The sequence below is a fragment of the Excalfactoria chinensis genome, chromosome 1, assembly GCF_039878825.1.
Source record: "Excalfactoria chinensis isolate bCotChi1 chromosome 1, bCotChi1.hap2, whole genome shotgun sequence".
Lineage (NCBI taxonomy): Eukaryota > Metazoa > Chordata > Aves > Galliformes > Phasianidae > Excalfactoria > Excalfactoria chinensis.
Window position 1 is genome coordinate 166392078 of NC_092825.1, and position 17439 is coordinate 166409516.

The 17439-nt window shown below is 36.4% G+C and overlaps 1 protein-coding gene across 4 annotated transcripts in view; it reads right to left on the reverse strand.

The window, feature by feature from the left end:
• Positions 1–17439, reverse strand: part of SGCG (sarcoglycan gamma) — a 109281-nt gene that overhangs the window by 24918 nt on the left and 66924 nt on the right. For all 4 annotated transcript variants that reach the window (XM_072339958.1, XM_072339968.1, XM_072339987.1 and 1 more), the window contains 2 exons: positions 15256–15357; positions 12137–12224 (listed from right to left, as the gene is read on the reverse strand). In XM_072339958.1, the coding sequence (XP_072196059.1) occupies positions 12137–12224; positions 15256–15357 (190 nt within the window). The remainder of the gene's footprint in view (positions 1–12136; positions 12225–15255; positions 15358–17439) is intronic.

The window sequence follows — 17439 nt, forward strand, 5'->3', positions numbered from 1 at the left end:
CTCCAAAGCACATGGCTTTATTTCTGGAATTGTAAGAAGGGCTCAGAAAATATCTTCAGTGAGAGAAAAGGTGTTACTCACAGGCATTTTATGCACCCAAGAAACCAGTTGTAGATAAGTATAACAAAGGTGGTTCCATATTAATGCTTTACCAGAGAATTGTGGTTGTTTTATTTCAGTTCCTGTCCAGAAGCAGTAATGAGACTGCTCATTTATGAAGCGTGATCTTTTGTTTATCCAAACAAATAGAAGACTGGTTGTTATTTCTTCAACTGCTATTGCAATGGCTGGTTTCTCCTTTCTTCCCTGCCTTTCATCCAACACCACAATTACACTGTATAGTATTTCTTTGGGATACACAAATCTACGCCTCTCCTGTCTGACACAACAGAGGTCAGGTGATTCAGGTGTGCTGAGAACACAATGGATTTATGAGTGATTTTCTGTCTCATTTGTTAAGATGCCTTATATAGTATAGAAAGGAAGGTATTGTTTGGAACCTTTGCATCTTGCATAGGAACGAAACCCAATAGACTACTAGCTTTCATGGTCCATAGCTAGCTGTAGAACTAATGGAGAAAAATTGTGCTTACTACCATGTCTTCTGATCCTGCTTATCATTGGAGCTCATTCTTAAAGTCATGCAGTAAATGAGATAGAAATGTGAATGCTAATTTGATGGATTTGAGAATGTTAGGTATTTTCCTTTTCAGTATTCTAAGTCTTTTTGGTAGGTATGGAATGCCTAAAACCATTTTGTTGGTGTTGTTATCTAAGAATATTTACTGTTTAAAATAATTTATACGGGAGTGAGGGTCCTGAAGATTTACGTTTTGGTCAAGTAACATAGAGTAAATTAGGAGCACAAGGCCTTCCACAGGCTCAGTTCTAAGGTGTGAACTTTTATAGTATGTGAAATCTTTAAAATACTAATTAGAAGCTGTGAATGCTTGCAAAAAATATGGAGCATTATCTCTAAAATGCAACTCAACCATTAATTTATATTTAATTGTTATTTATTTGCAAATGATCCCAGAAAAATTCTTGATAATGCTGAAGACTCTGTATGTTTAGGGAAAATGCCAGCTACTGATTTCGTTGGTACAAAGGCAATCACCTTTGAAAATAAATTGCTGGGCCTAAGTAGCCGTATCTCTGCTCTTTCCTTCTCAGCACTTGGGTAGATACAGAAGTTTTCACTGATTATAAATCACTGGGGAAAGAAAAAAGTAAATTTGAAAGAACTGAAGAAGTGCGGCATGATTTGCACCAGACCTAAATTGATCTTATCTACGAGTACATTTATCTTATCAATCTCCTAATTTGCTGGATGTATTTCACCAACAATCCTGTCAAAAGAAGATTTTTTGTGCCTCTCCTTGCAGGAAATGGAAAGAACTGCCTCAATCAGAATGAATCAAATGTACTTTGTACACCTTCATATTGGTAGAAAAGTGACTTTATATATATATATATATATTATATATATACATATAAGATTATTATGAAATGTAGACTAATACACTTTCTGTGTATATGCATATACACATGCTATATCACTTTTGCTCATATCCTTTGCACAAATAAACTTGGCTCAAATTCCGTTTTCTCTCAGCTAACCAAAGCAAACAGAAACAGTCAAAACAAACACGTGTTGTTCAGACTGACTTTCTCAGCCATCCTATCTATTTAATGCCAATTTCTGGCATGGTGTCCATAAAGAACATCATACTGATACAACTAGAGCTGAAGTATTTCTTCGTTTAATTAATCTAGCCCATGTATACACCAAACTCAGATCCAACAGTAATTGGAACAAGGCTGAGATTCAGTCCTTCTACTCCCAGATAATTGTTCTTAACCTTAGACCACATAATCATATTTTTGGTTCCTTCTCTTTACTACTCTATTAATATCTGACTATTCCTTTCAAATCTTTAACAGTAGAAATGTAGGAAGTCCTGCTCTAAAATAATGAGATATAGGAAGAAAAACATACTCAGAACAGAAACACAAGGAAAAATGGTATTTATTGATAAGTGCTCATCCTAGATGAGCTCCAAGTTATAACAAGCAAATAAATTAGAAATAGCCAAGGCAAAGGAGAAGCATCTCCAATTTCTGTTACTCTATGTTCTTGGCACAGCCCAGACCTGTACCACACAGAGACCTCCAGACAATGTATGAATGGGTGCTGCTCTTCCCAGACAGGACAGATGAAGCTCTCCAGCTCTGGAGGAAAGAAGGTTTAGCTGTACAAAGAAAGTTATGATGTGCCATCGGCTTCTGCAGCAAACTGCGTGTCCTGGCCTGTTCTGTTTGATGCCCGTTGCTCTTATTTTTATTTTTTTTTTTTCCTCTGAGCAAGCTACAGGAATCCAAACATTGAATTTAAGCAAGCAGAGGGGCAGTTATATAGCATCTAAGATGGGTGCATAGTAAGCTACACACATTATATTTTAAACATAAATAAGTGTGACAGGTAATGAAAGTATTCATCCTCCACTACATGCATTCCTAAAGACTCAGACTCTAGACTGGAAGCTGTCTGAAAAGCACCAACCAATGGCCTTGCTTATGGTGGGTTTGCATCCAGAGTTTTCTTTTGGTCTTTGCAAACTTGAGTAAATCTTTAACAAAAGTCTTTAGTTCCATGGCTTTCTCAACACAAATGCCCCAGTAAAGTGGAACGAGGACTGTCCATTAAATAATCCTCATTATGAAAGAATGATATGGATAACAGGTTACTTACTTTAAATCTTTGGATGGTATTCTAGAGTAAGACAAACATATATTTCAATCCTAGGAAGGAGACAGCTTAGTACATATGGAACAAATTTCCAAATCCCAAAAGTGGACTTTTAAAGAGAAGGAAATATATTTATTAAATCAAAAGTAGCACTAGATATATTGCAGTACCACTAATTGTATTGTGATCCCCAAAGGATTAATTTTCAGCTCAAAACCAGCAACCTAATTCAACATCTGAAACATTAATTTCTGATTTTCTAAGTGTACTTTGTCTAGCACCCTAGTATTGCAACTACATGTAAATCAAGTAATGCTATATAATTATGCTTCTTCTTAAAATCCTACAGTCAAAACTGTTACATGACTTAACACAGGCTGTAGAAAGCAGTTGAACTATTTTGCCATTTATGCCAGAGATGCCACATGAATTTTTAGGTGAATAGGTTATCTTTGCTGTTTAGGATGACTAATTATTGCCCATTGCTACTTTACATTTTCTCCTTTAACACATGCAGTTCTGATGCAGAGCTCACTGATCATCACATAACATCACATACGTCTTGACACTGAGGATGCCAGCGTAAATGATGAAAAATGGTTTCATGACCCTTTAATAAATGTTTTTATTTTAAGGCATGTGACCTTTCCAGTCGTTCCTGTAGTGCATCGCCATAAATCTCTGCAAATGGGCACACTGTTAAGTTGTCTTCCTTTCTGTTTCTTCTCCTCACTCCTCACTCTCTTGACTGGTTTTCCAAAGTGGGAAAGTCTTATGCTTTGTGATTCCATTTTGAAGTACTTCCCTTCTGTTGCTACCAAACCTTTCAGATCCAGTGCAATATAAATGTAGAAGGATCTTTTATCAAAAAGAAGGCCTGCCTGCTAATACTTAATAACTGCTAATAACACAGAGACTTAACATCAACAAAATTGGTAGTATGTTGGCAAATTCTTCAAATCCAGTTAGCTCTGCCTAGAATTAAGCAGTTCAAGTCTGTCTTCAGATTTTATGGAAGAAAAGGCTTTCAAACACCGTTTTCTAAACTTCAGATCTTTTCTTAGTCTCTTACCATGTGTGACTTTGATAACTTACGGCTGTCGCCTACACTGTGTAGTTCATTCTTCTCCTACCACCCAGAATCATCGAAGTTCTGAATATAAGCCAAAATCCCAAGTGCTTTGGGGTACTGCTATGCAATTGAATTTTTTAGTTAATTATTATATTAAAACACCTTATTTAAAATATGATCTCATTAAAAGTGTATTAAAAATGTAATACTCCTACAGATTCAGTTCTAGCTCTGTAAGTAAGAAAGTACCAATAAATGCAAAGCCATTACATCTAGAGACATAAAATTAATCAAATTTTCATATGGAATGGTATAGAAGTGCATGGTGATCTTTTATTAGAACAAATGCATTATTACAGAGTACATGTACTATGCTGGATATATATACATTTTATCTCCATATTATGTATCTCTTATCACTTTAGAAGCACTTCCTACAAAGGATAAAAGCACACATAATTTTAGCACTTCTTACACTTTGTTATTCTCTACAGTGCAACAAAAACATTTGAAAAGATCTTTGAAAATCTGGTTCTGAATAATCAACGTGAATACTAATTGTATATACACTTGCAACCCAATCTAGTATGATTTAGGTGGTACTATTTCTCCTTCTCAGTATGAGGTAACCGAATATCTTTATGCATCTGAATATTTTCATTGCTTTGTTTAAGTATAAAGGAAAATAAAATCATGAAATACATGATTGTAAAATTTACTACTGCATGTAGAAACAATGGCAGGAACAGAAGATCACAGTGACTTGATCAAAAGTATATGATGTCATTTCTGTTGTAATTCCTTAGCAAATACTTTAATATTCTTTATAAAGATTATAGTTTAATTCTATAAAGTTCTTTATCTTTTAATACTATTAAAGAATACCTTATCTTCTGTATAATGAGTAATTGTATTACCTTTTCTTCCTCAAATTATACTATAGCCGTGGGTTAATTTTCATAAGATCAACCCAATATTGGCCTTTAAGATTAGTGTCTGTGTATGACTGCTGGATCTGGGCATAAGACTCAAGGTGAGAGAACCAGTTAAACAGAAAGAGAATGACTTGGTTGCTAAAGCACAGCTGTTCAGTGCCATTATGTGTACTGCGGTATTCCCAGACCAGCTTTCAGCTTCTTAGAGATGCCCTTGAGTACCTAAGACTAGGGCTAGGGGTCTAGTGAACTTAGCCCTTGCAGAGTGCCAGCTGAAGACAGGGCCATAGACAGATGCAAGTCAGAAGGCAGCTCTGGAGTTTGCTTCATCCAATTGCCAGTGCACAGCAGGGCCAGCTTGGCTGGAAGTTAGCTCAGCGTGCTCAGGTATAATGTTAACACCTCTAAGTAAAGGTAGTCCTCCCTGGGCAACCAGTTCCAATGCTCAGACATTTTAATAGTGATGATTTCCCACACCTATGTCCAGTCACACTTTGTCTTACAGCAGCTGTTGCCTCCTGCCATTGTTTAGTTCATTTTTCTGTGTGAAGAATCAAGCTCCATCTTGCCTCTGGCCCTCCCCTGGGTAGAAGGAGGCAGCAATTAGAAACCCCTCTTCTCTGCAGGTTAAAGTAAACATCACCTTCTTCAGCCGCTTATTTTTCATGCACTCCCAGCCCCTGACCATATCAATGACTCCCTCTGTGTGGAAGTCTCCCCATTTGCTGATAGCTCTGCCATGCTGGAGGAGGTGAAGTTGAACACAGTATTCCAGCTGTAATCTCAGGAGTGGGATTAATGCAGCCCAGTATGCTATTAAACCTCATTGCCACTAGGGTACACTACAGATACATGTTCGACAGTTTAATAGGGTGGGGGCTCTTTTTTTTTTTTTTTTTTGGGCTGCTAACTGCCACCCAGATTCGAGTCACCTTTAAAAAGAAAGCACTGTTTCACTTTATACCAGCGTTTCAGATATACTTAATTATCCCAATTCCATAAAAGATTTTAGTCACAATAAATTTCAGCTATTTTAAGTTAACCTTTATGAAGTCATCTAGCATTAAACAGTGCCAATAATTCAATCTTCTTATTACTTTAAGGGAAGAAAGTACCAATTCCTTGTATTTAGCATTAACTACTATCCTAAAATTCTCCCCTAGTGACTTATGTTAATGCTTACTATATGATAGGAAGCAAAATATGTTGTTTGGGATTGTAAGTTTACTGAAGACTGCAGAAGTGGTGAAAGATATAAAGCATCTAATAATTTGATTTTCTTCGCCTATTTTGAATTCCTTATTCCCATGAAGATAAAGGGGGGAGGGAGGGAAACTACTCACTTGAGTCATTGCTCTCTGACAAGAGCTACGTATACATGATCTGGTTCTTTTTCCATGTAATAATTCACATAAACACAATTTCCCAAATGTTAGCTTCTTTTCAGAGCTAAACTATCTTGACTTACACACATTTTTTTAATTCTTCAGGACACAAAAGAAGGGGCAACGCAGGACCCAAATCACCTTGGACAGGTTAAATTTCCCCTTAACTGTGAAGCTTGCATATTTAAGCAACTACCCAATTGATTAAGAGAAGTTTGGTTTAAGAAGTTAGCTTTGCTGACCCTGAAGATCATCACATATTTCTTTATAGAGGTTATCACATTTGGGGCCAACACATCAATCTGCTATGGTAAGCACCTCACATAGGACATAAACACCCATGAATGGTATTTTCTTTTTTCAGAAAAGAATATCATTCAAGCCTAAATATTAAACTGGTTTTAATGACTAAATCACCATTTATACAAATTAGCTTTTGTAGAGACATACTCGGCTAGCTTTAATTTAAATGCACACTGATTACCACTTAGTATTTTCCATGATTTCTTCTAACATTTTCCAAAATTATAACCATTTAAATACACAGTTGTCTCACAAAAGTCTAGGAGTGTATGCTTTTAATATAGAACAGAGACACATCTGTCACATATTAAAATCAGAAAATTAGGAAAAAAATTAGCAGCCACCTGCTATTCTCTAAATTTTGCCTGATCTGACTTCAACTATGCTTCCCTTTTAAATAAAACTAGAATGTGTGCCTCAGTATGATCAGATTCATTGGCAGCTAAAAGCATTATACCCTGGAGGTAAAAAATCCCTACTTTCATCCTCTTGGAACAAATAATGTAGGTTCTTGATCATAGGAAGACTTAATCACCTCAAAAATACTTCAGTGAAGCTTGCAATTTATCTTTCTATTAATTACTCCTATGTTGTATCTTTCCTTCTTATAACCCAGCTGGACAGCAATTAAAGTTGTGCAAATAATAATCTTGCTGCAGTACAAAGATTTTCAAGAAATATGTTCTGGCTTTTATCTTAAAGATAAGAAAGAACTTATTTGGACAAAAATGAAGTTTGTAATGAAAGCCTTCTGGGAAAAGTAAAGAAGGAAAAGCTAAATGATTTTACAATGCTATTAATTAACTCAAGTTTATAAAACTAGCTTCAGGGTTTTCCCTATAAAAACACCATCAAACTCCTCTTCCACACATAATGCTTCATTAACACTGTTTTCTTCCTATTATGTCTCTAATGAAAAAAAATACCATTGCTTGAGAATGAAATATCAAAACGCTGATAGAAAAAACAGTAATGATTTGACATTGGAGAGCAATAGTTTACAGATGGCAATTAACGCCAATGAATCCATATCTGAGGTACTGACAAACACCTGCTTCCTCAGAATGTTGTTCCTGCCTTAAAGAAGAGGGTGGGTTGGTTTAGTTGTATATGAAAAGTGTCTCTCAGAATTATTTTGACTGTAATTCTGTTTTCAGACTGCATAAGCCATTTTGAATTTTACCATATTCACATGCTTACACAGTAATGCTGATTTCATGTTTTAAAGTGCAGAACAGCTTCATAAAATAGCTATCAAAATCAATTCCCTCTAGTTTTAATAATTTAAACTGAACTCATGGCCGGAAGATACTGACATCACTGTTTCTTGGTGTAAATCATGGGTTTCCAGCCTTTTGGCTTGCCTGGGCTGCACTGAGTGAAGAAAAATTGTCTTGGGCTGCATAGCTGCTCTGAAAGTAATGCCTCCTATTTAATTACATGGAAATTACAACAGATTCAGGAGCACAAGAGCACTATTTGATAGAGCAGAATCTCAGCTACAAAACACTAGTTTTCATCATAGTCACCACCATTAGTTGTGCATTTTCATCCATGATAAACAAGGACCTCCCTGATGCATTCCAAAATACCTGTACTAGTGGAGGCGACCCACTCTTGCCACAGCTAAAATGCACCATCCACCATGTTACTGGACTCACATCTGCTGCTTGGTCTTCTTAAACATTCAACAATCTTTGATGAATGTCAGGAGATGACAGTTCTCATATGGAGAAACTCAGTGTTTGGTTGTTTTTTATTTTTTAATTTATTTTTTAATTTTTTTTTTCTGACAGGCTGTCAAACATATTTGCATTCACTGAGACTTCTGAAAAGCAGTGTAATTATGGAACAAAGTCTAAAACACAGCAAAGTCTGCAGCATTTATAAAGAACCACAATGTCCGCATAATTTCTGCAAGATGTATGAGAACGTAAAAGCTTTAAAACAAGTGCTCTAAGAATAAAAGCTGCTCACGTTTGAAGTGATTCATGACAGAAACCTTGCTCATTCTAGAATAATACATGTTATTTTCATGTGAAGAATTCCATAGAAACTCTTCAAGATTAGTTTCACATCTCTCCTGTGACTGCTATTGAAGACACTATTAAAATCACATTTAGTAAGTCATTAAAATATTTAGCAGATCATCTGAATCACAATCTTCTGTAAGTTAAAAGGTATTCTTGTTATGATTTTACGAGTGAGATTATATTCTCATCTTTGGAATGCTCTCAAACTTATGTATAAGTCTGCTTCTCTATGGTAACTGTTCATACTGACAAAATGAATGGAATATTAGGCAATTTCAGTGCACTGGCAATTGTTAAAGGCATTGATTCTTTAGCAAAGGCTTATGCATATGAATTGAATTAACTACACAACTATTTTTCAGAATTCTTATAAGGGAACATGAACAACTCAAAATTTCAAGCTATTTGTAGATGGTCATGTACTCTGGTAGACTGTTGCTTGCCCAAGTCACTGCTGCTTGACCACATCTTTAGGTATTAAGATTTCTTTACAGTATTAACTCTTTATTGGCCATCCAGCACTTTTCTATCAGTTTAAAATTAGTATTATTGAATACTAGTAATATTTCAAGTTAGTATTTACACTGGTACCAACTACCCCAGTTATCATCATTTAAGACCAATTATTAATGAATTTGATAAACAGAATTGCTAGTCAAGAAGAAATTTCTTTGACATGAATAAATTTCAAGTAATATGTAAATACATTTTCACCACTGTCTTTTGATATACTTTGATTTTCTCAGGCTCAGTTTGTTATTCTACTCTCTTACCTAAATACATACTGTAGCAGTCTGAAAAGAGCAGGCTAAAGTGATGTCAGAAGTTCCCTGCTTCAGTGTTGAACCTGAGATGCTTTAATAGTCAAACTTCCTCTAAGAGATTTGAAATGTAGGTCTTGTAGCTTAAACCCTACTGTTTCCTACTCTTAGCCTAAGCCAGGTACAGCACCTCTGGACAGCACCAACTATTGGGCATTCCCTTGGGAACAGTTTACGAGGCAGAAGATCGTAAGATAAACAGAATCACAGAATTGTAGGGGTTGGAAGGGACCTCCAGAGATCATCGAGTCCAACCCCCCTGCCAAAGCAGGCTCCCTACACCAGGTTGCACAGGTAGGTGTCCAAGCGGGTCTTGAATATCTCCAGAGAAGGAGACTCCACAACCCTCGTGGGCAGCCTGTTCCAGTGCTCCGTCACCCTCACCGTATCACAGTATCACAGTATCATGCGAGTTGGAAGGGACCTTAGAGATCATCGAGTCCAACTCATGGGATTTGAGCCCTCTGTGTAGCGAAGCAGCACTTCTACCCCTTAGGCCACAGGGGGGATTCGAACCCCGGGCCACCGGTGTTGCAAGCAGCAATTCTACCACTGTAAAGAAGTTCTTGCGCACATTTGTGAGGAACTTCCCATGCTCCAGTTTCTGGCCATTTCCCCTTGATCTGTCTCCACACACTGCTGAAAAGAGTCTGGCCTCGCCACTTTGCCTCCCACACCTCAGATATTTATAGACCTGGATCAGGTCCCCTCTCAGTCTTCTTTTCTCAAGGCTGAACAGACCCAGTTCATTAACCTTTCTTCACAGGGGAGATGCTCCAGTCCCTTCACCATCTCTGTGGCCCTCCGTTGGACTCTTTCCAAGAAATCCCCGTCTTTTTTGTATTGGGGAGCCCAGAACTGGACACAGTATTCCAGATGAAGCCTTACCAGGGCAGAGTAGAGGGGGAGGATCACCTCCCTCGACCTGCTGGCCATGCTCTTTTTAATGCACCCCAGAATGCCATTGGCCTTTTTTGGCCATGAGGGCACACTGCTGGCCCACAGCCGACCTGCTGTCCACCAGGACACCCAGGTCCCTCTCAGCAGAGCTCCTCTTCAGCAGCTCATCCCCCAGCCTGTACTGGTACATACAATTATTCCTCCCTAGGTGCAAGACTCTACACTTGCTTTTGTTTAACCTCATCCGGTTTCTTACTGTCCAGCTCTCCAGTCTGTCCAGGTCTCACTGAATGGCAGCACAGCCTTCAGGCGTGTCAGCCAATCCTCCCAGCTTCATATCATCAGCAAACTTGCTGAGGATGGCCACTATCCTCTTGTGAAGGTCATTGATGGAGATGTTGAACAAGACCGGACCCAGCACCGAACCCTGGGGAACACTGCTGGTTACAGGTCTCCAACTGGACTCTTCATTACCAGTGATGATCCTCTGTGCTCTGCCAGTCAGCCAGTTCTCAGCCCACATCACTGTCCACTCATCTGTCCCAACAGCACTGACTTGTACATTACTGGGAATGTGGACAGCAGGATCAAGTGATGAAAAGTAGAAAAATAGAATTACCATCAGTGAAGAAAGAAAATACTAAATAGGAATGGCACTTGCTATAAATGAATCATGATGGTCAAGACTGCTTCTGTTCAGCAGAAAATGTCCCTCTAAATACCACAGTCCCAGTATGAACATATTGACTTTTCCCAGTCTATTCAGTATTTGGCTTGTAAGCCTTCTTTGATCCATCTATCTTTAGCCCTGCTGAGCTTCTCTAGGTATTTAAGAGTTCACATATCCAGGTTTTCTCCATTGTGCTCTCTTTTAATGCTCTCAGAAGAAGCTTACATGCTGACTGAGAAGGGAGAAAGAGGAAATGAAAACATAAAGGTCTGAAATTAGTTGTTTTCTTTGCTAGGCTTCATTTTCCAAAGGTACGATCCATACTCAGTAGCCAGCACAATAATAAAAACACTTTTCAGTAAAATATATCGTTCACGCTACATTCAGCACTGCATCTCTCTTTGTCAATAAGAGTGATACACTGCAGGTGACTATTTCAGACCTCAATTATAGTACATATCAGAGTCTGTATTTTTTCACTGCAACGTTTCTTAATTCTTCATGCAGAAATATCTCCATGAGAAGTGAGAGATCTTCTTCCTACCAGTGGTAAGTTGTGGTTTTGGCTTAAAATATGGAGGAGCATTATCTCCACAGGGGCACAGTTCTCTAAGTGCACTGTGAGTATAGTAAAATATGGTAATAGAATTGAGTCTGGCAGAAATCAGAGAAGCTTTTTTCCCTTTTATGAAAAAGCACCTGCTAATGATGTGGTCACTCATCTGCTAAGCACTTACGCTCAATTCATAATATTCACACACATATTTACAGCACAACATTCCTTCTGGCAGTTCTAGGTAATGCAGGTTGGACACAACCTGCCAAAAAATTCATCAGGCTTTTGGGTTACTGTATAACAAGATTTTAACAACAGGTTTTGCAAATTGGACAGGGATGAGGTTAGTGCGGTGTTAAATGATCTGCTCTGCAGTCAGACCTTTCCAAAAGGCATCCTGAGAACTTCTCATCAGTCAGGATGGGGACCAAATCTCAGCAGAAGTAAACAGCCAGTGCCACAGTGTGAGTCCACAAACAGAATGGAGTGGAAAAATCATCTGCATATATTCAACATCACTGAAATTTTGACCATGAGATATGTAAAGTTTTGATCATGCAGTCACTGTTGGTATTTAATAAGTTGCAAGCAGATTATTCAAATATGGCCCAAATAATAATAAAGAGAAAATCATGTTTAACTTTTCATATCATCCAAGATCCCTAGAAGTATTTATTAAAATATTTCTAAAACAAGTGATAGTACGACTTACCCACGTTTAATCTGCCTGTGACTTCTCCATTGGAATTGCGAGCATTCACAGTCACATTGTGAGTAGACTGGAGAAGCAGTGATGAGTCCTGAAGTATGGAGAAAAAAATACAGATTCAGCAGAATGCTTGGAATTGTAAACAATTCTCAAAATACATGAAAGAGCTTCGCAGTTACAAAACCATCCAACGATGTTATCAAATAATTTGGACAAATATTTTTGATTATTTAAATGATAACAGATTTAAAATAAGAAAGCAATTATGGAGAACATTTCCAGTGGCCAAAAGCTACAATACTGGGCTGATGAACAAGAATGATAACATATTATTTCTTGGGAAAAAAAAAATGGTTTGAATATTACATTTACTACTTTTCCATACACGACAGAGACTTCCTACAAGGTAGTGGCCAAAGTATTAGGGAACATGTGATACAAAAACAGTATTAGCAAGCTGCTTGTTTGTGACCTCAAAGGGCGTCCTCATTCCCAGATAACCAGTTGGGTTTCTAACTGCTGGAATATTGTAAATCATGCTTAGAGCTTGAGTTATCCTGATAATTTTGTACACATTTTATGCTAAGCTAAAACTTACCCAGTAACAGTGGTAAAAGAAATGAGTGATTTGGAGCGCAACTTAGATATTTTTATTAAAATGAATGTAGGAAGATAGGCTATCTCAAAAGAAGTTACTAAATAAGCAAGATAAATGAAATGTGCTTTATAAATTGTAACACATAGCAGTTATTAAATCATTATTGATTCATGACTTATATTGGCCAACAAAGATCAGGAAAATATATTATGTTTAAGTACTTATGCTAAATCACCCACAGAGCTGGTCATCTCTGTTAAACTTATTTGACTTCTGTCCATTTAAAAAGTGAATTACTCTTTTGTTATATTGATTGTAAGTATGAATAAACGACATTGTAGACCTGCAACTTCCACATGTTGTTGACTAATTAAAATCTAGTAACATATTTCTAAATGCATATCTTTCATTCTGCTATGAATATGTATAAGATAAAATTGAATGGTATTGCCCACAATGCTGTGTTGGCATAATGAAGGCATAAAGTTGTAATAGGCTCCAGAGATGATGCATAGCAAGTTGATTTTCTGCTACATATTTTCTTAGCACTTTGGAGGCCTCATTAGGTGAGAAAAGCTGTTAGAAAACTGCAAAGAGAAAACACTTAAGGCAAGAGAGAAAGCTGCTATGATAGCCCAATTCTCTAACAGATGAACTTAGTAAAAGAAGCCATAACAAATAAGCAACTTTATGATAATAAATATATAGAGTGACACTCAGGAGAGCAAGCTACAGGCAATTAAGCCTCTCTGGAGGCTTATGCTCAATCGAGTTTAAATGTTTTAAAAACAAGGAAGCAAGCTAACAAGCAAGCAAACAAACAAAACCCTGATGAACGATCAGTTCATAGGGGGCAGAGACATCCAGTAGCCTCCAGGCTATAATTAATACATGCTACTAATGATCACAATGGGTCATTAGACAGCTAAGCATATATTAGATGCTGCCACACCTCTTGCTTTCCATATTGTACTAAATCTACTAAAAGATGGAAGGAATATTAAAGAGCACAAAGGGCAGCTGAACATTGCACAAGTATTTTTCTGGGAAGAGGAAATAAAGTACTAGCTATGTTGGTTTTAAAAAGTTGCATGTCTTATTGGATAAACAACCTCAAGGGAAATTCATGTAAGCACAGTGTTCTCACTGCTTAAGAGGCAGAAGAGAACACAATATAAGAAACAAAGTGAAAATATAGATTTAGTAATGGGATCTCTATGTCTAAATAAAACTGTTCTTCCTACTGGAGATATTTATTGCAGAAAGAGAGAAAAAGAAAGGCTTAATAGACAGAAAGTACATTGGTACCACTTGGATTTCGGTCATGGAGCATTTCAACAAACTCATTCGAAAATCTGCATCAACCATGTTATCTGATACATTTATTTAATTTTTCTCTTGCTGTACTGATTCCAATGCCAACTTTCTCATTAGTTACAGAAGTCTTAGACCTGAATGAGACTCATACCATTCCTTTGAGTGGCCAAGTGAGGATGGTTAATGTGTCTGATGGAATGAAAGAGTCAAATTTGGCTTTTAATCTCATTGAGAAGGCCTTTATTCTGTGAAATGTCCCACTGGTTGATTATATTTCTCATAACCCTTTGATGAGTTTGGATGACAGAAGATATTTCTGAAAAGTATTTCTTTCTGTTGGCAAGAAACCGATATTGCTCTCTCAAACTACCAGTATACCTGTGCAAGTTTCAGTATTCACGTAAATAACTCAAAATTAATTCTGCTTCTCTCTTCTTAATCAAAATTCAGTACTCCAATTGAAACTTGCCATACTACACTCTTACACACATATACTTTGTTAAAGTCAATATCTGCTTAAGAAATGCTTTCTTCGACCAAGTATGCTATTCATATTTTCCCTCAATAATCATACAATTTTCAGTCTTTGTAAGCAAAACTGAATCTGAAATCTGTCGATTTAGTTATGTAGCTTTTGTAAACACACATATTTAAAGTGTCATACTTCTAATATTGCTGCCCAAGATATGACAAAAATTGAGTTTATTAGAGAAATAATAGATTTTCCTATGAGATCTTATAATTTTATATATATTTAAACAGTTTTATGAGTTTTTAATGAATGAATAAACAAAATAAGCAGTTTCATGAAAAAAAAACAGTCTCAGTAAAAATAATAAACTTTTTACACAGTCCTAAAATTTTAGCATCACTTGTGTACATTGACCTTTCTAATTCACTTTTGAGCAATTTTTAAGCATATACCTGAAAAGAAGTTAAAATCTGCAGCAATATCAGTTCAGTAACCCAGTGATCAAGCTTGTAAAATATTTATTGTATACTTGCATCATACATTCAATGCAACATTCAAATATATCTAAAAAGCATGGAAAATTTTGTGCATATAGTATATATTTCATAATATATATATATATATATATTTATACATTATTTTTTCTCAGACAGGTAACTAGAATTAACATAAACCCAACTGTTCATTACTGCATTAATTTTATTCCAGCACCATATAAAACAATTATTTGCTTACCACTCGAGAATGGATTTCTTTGGCATAAAGTGGGAATAAGAATTCAGATTCCCCCTCCAAACGAAGGCCTTCTTTCGTAACACGTAGATGTCCCATTCCAGTCTGAGAAGAAGTAACAATTATGTGCATTTTAATACTATTACTCTATTTGTTTATTTGTTTTCATTTCATAAACTGAACATTTCCAGAGCTCCCTGCCTCAAACCTATAGATAAAGATACAACTCATTTAAACTGTTGAGAATTTCTCATTTATTCCTGGAGCACTTTTCTTTAATGAATTCTAGCTTTCAAGAAATAGCAAAGTAGGTATTTTTAGGGAAAAATACAATGTTGCAGTCATTATCTCAAAAGGAAGTGCTCTCATACTGCCCATGCTGAAGTATCTTTAGTATTTTCCTTCTAAACATGCTGTGAACAATGAAGTTTTACACAAAAAGTCTCAAAACCAAATCTTAAGGTCGGTTGCAACTCATCATCTATCAATGGTACACTTCACGCAGGATGCAATACTTCTTAGCCTAGTGAAAAGACAAAGGGAGATTTATATTTGCATCTATTTTCAATAATTGCTTAAAAAATAGTTTTTCTTTCTTGAATCTATTTCTTTCTCCTCTGACTGTAGGCTCAGGCTCCTCCTCTCACACTATTACACTCCTTTCTGTCACTTGCGAGTTCTTGTACTTTCCTCTTTCTCTCCATGTCTCCCTCCCTATCAGTTTTAGCCTAGTTCTACTTTCCACCATTTCCAACCAATTTAAAACTTATCTTTTTTCTTCCTTCACCACAGAATTCTTTACTGCAGAACTGATGTGAAAAATGAAGACTTTCAGACTTCCCACAGGTATTACCTTATTTATTATTACCTTATTTATTATTTTATATGCAAAGTGTTAAGTAACATGTATAACCATAATTTGGTGAAAGATACTTGATTATTCCTTTATAGGCTTGAAGAGAGACGAAAAGAAACAAGCACGGCTTATACTTTGTAAGGTAGGAAATACTCATGTTAGCAGCTCATTCCACAGAAGAATGCAATTAAGATTCCTTTTCAGCATGGATTTATTTAAGGAAAGAATCTTTTAAAATAGCTATTTATAGAACCTGTTATTTAGTTTCAAGTATTTTACTGCTTTGAAATACACAACGTCCTGACTTTTCACAATGGCACTAGATCCAATTTCTAAATTCTAGGACATTGCAAAGCTTTTAAAAAGTAGCTAGTATAAACTGATACATCTCAGTATCAGTAGCATCTTTAGGCAAAACTAAAATAATGCCCACAATGAGCCACCTATGGCTTTTGTAAGCATAATTCCAAGTGATATAGGGATATGTTTTTCCGACCTGTAACACAGAACAGAGATAATTTCAACAGTATAAAAAAACAGAGATGTTAAGTCAAACAATTTTGAAAAATAAGAACATATCAGAATTTTTTAAAGAAATACCATCAACAAAAATCCTTAATTTAATGAACTAAAGGTAGGATCTGATTATCTGCTCTCATCTCATGTCTTTTCTTATTGGGTGAAAGGAGATTATAATAAACTTGTCCTTGAATAAAAATATTTCTGTTGACTTGAATGTAAGTTAGCTACGGACTGATGCAGTTATATCACATGAGAGGGAAAAAAAGAGAATGTTTCATTAAACACAACAGATGTATGGCAAACCTGTTATCCTGATGGTAGTGACTATCAATGCTTGAGTGTGCCAGTCTTGAGCTCTAACACACCATTGTGCATATCATCCTGAGACTCCTATGTTGCCTATTTACCCAAAGCTCTCAGCAAAGCAGGTACTAAGCTACATAGGAGGATAAAATGGTATCTCTCTGTAGACACATAGCAGATTTTGCAGATGCTTCAAGCTTACTGATATGGGAACTGCTGGCAGCTACTAAAACCTTATACAGTAAAGATGCAATTCAGCATTAATGTTCTAAACAGTTATTCACTTCAAAACTGGCAGATACTAACTGGTCTAACGGAATGCCTTCCAGAGCAGTAGAAGACTTTTCTTATTACTTGAAAATGCTCCTGAGTAGGTAAAGACTTGTAGAAAGAGAGACAAGAGATTCTATAATAAATGCAAGCTCTGAGAGTATTCAAGCCCCATAAAAGCTCACCAAAAAGCTCTTTGATTCAGAATCTTGATCTAAGATATTTGACTGCTATTC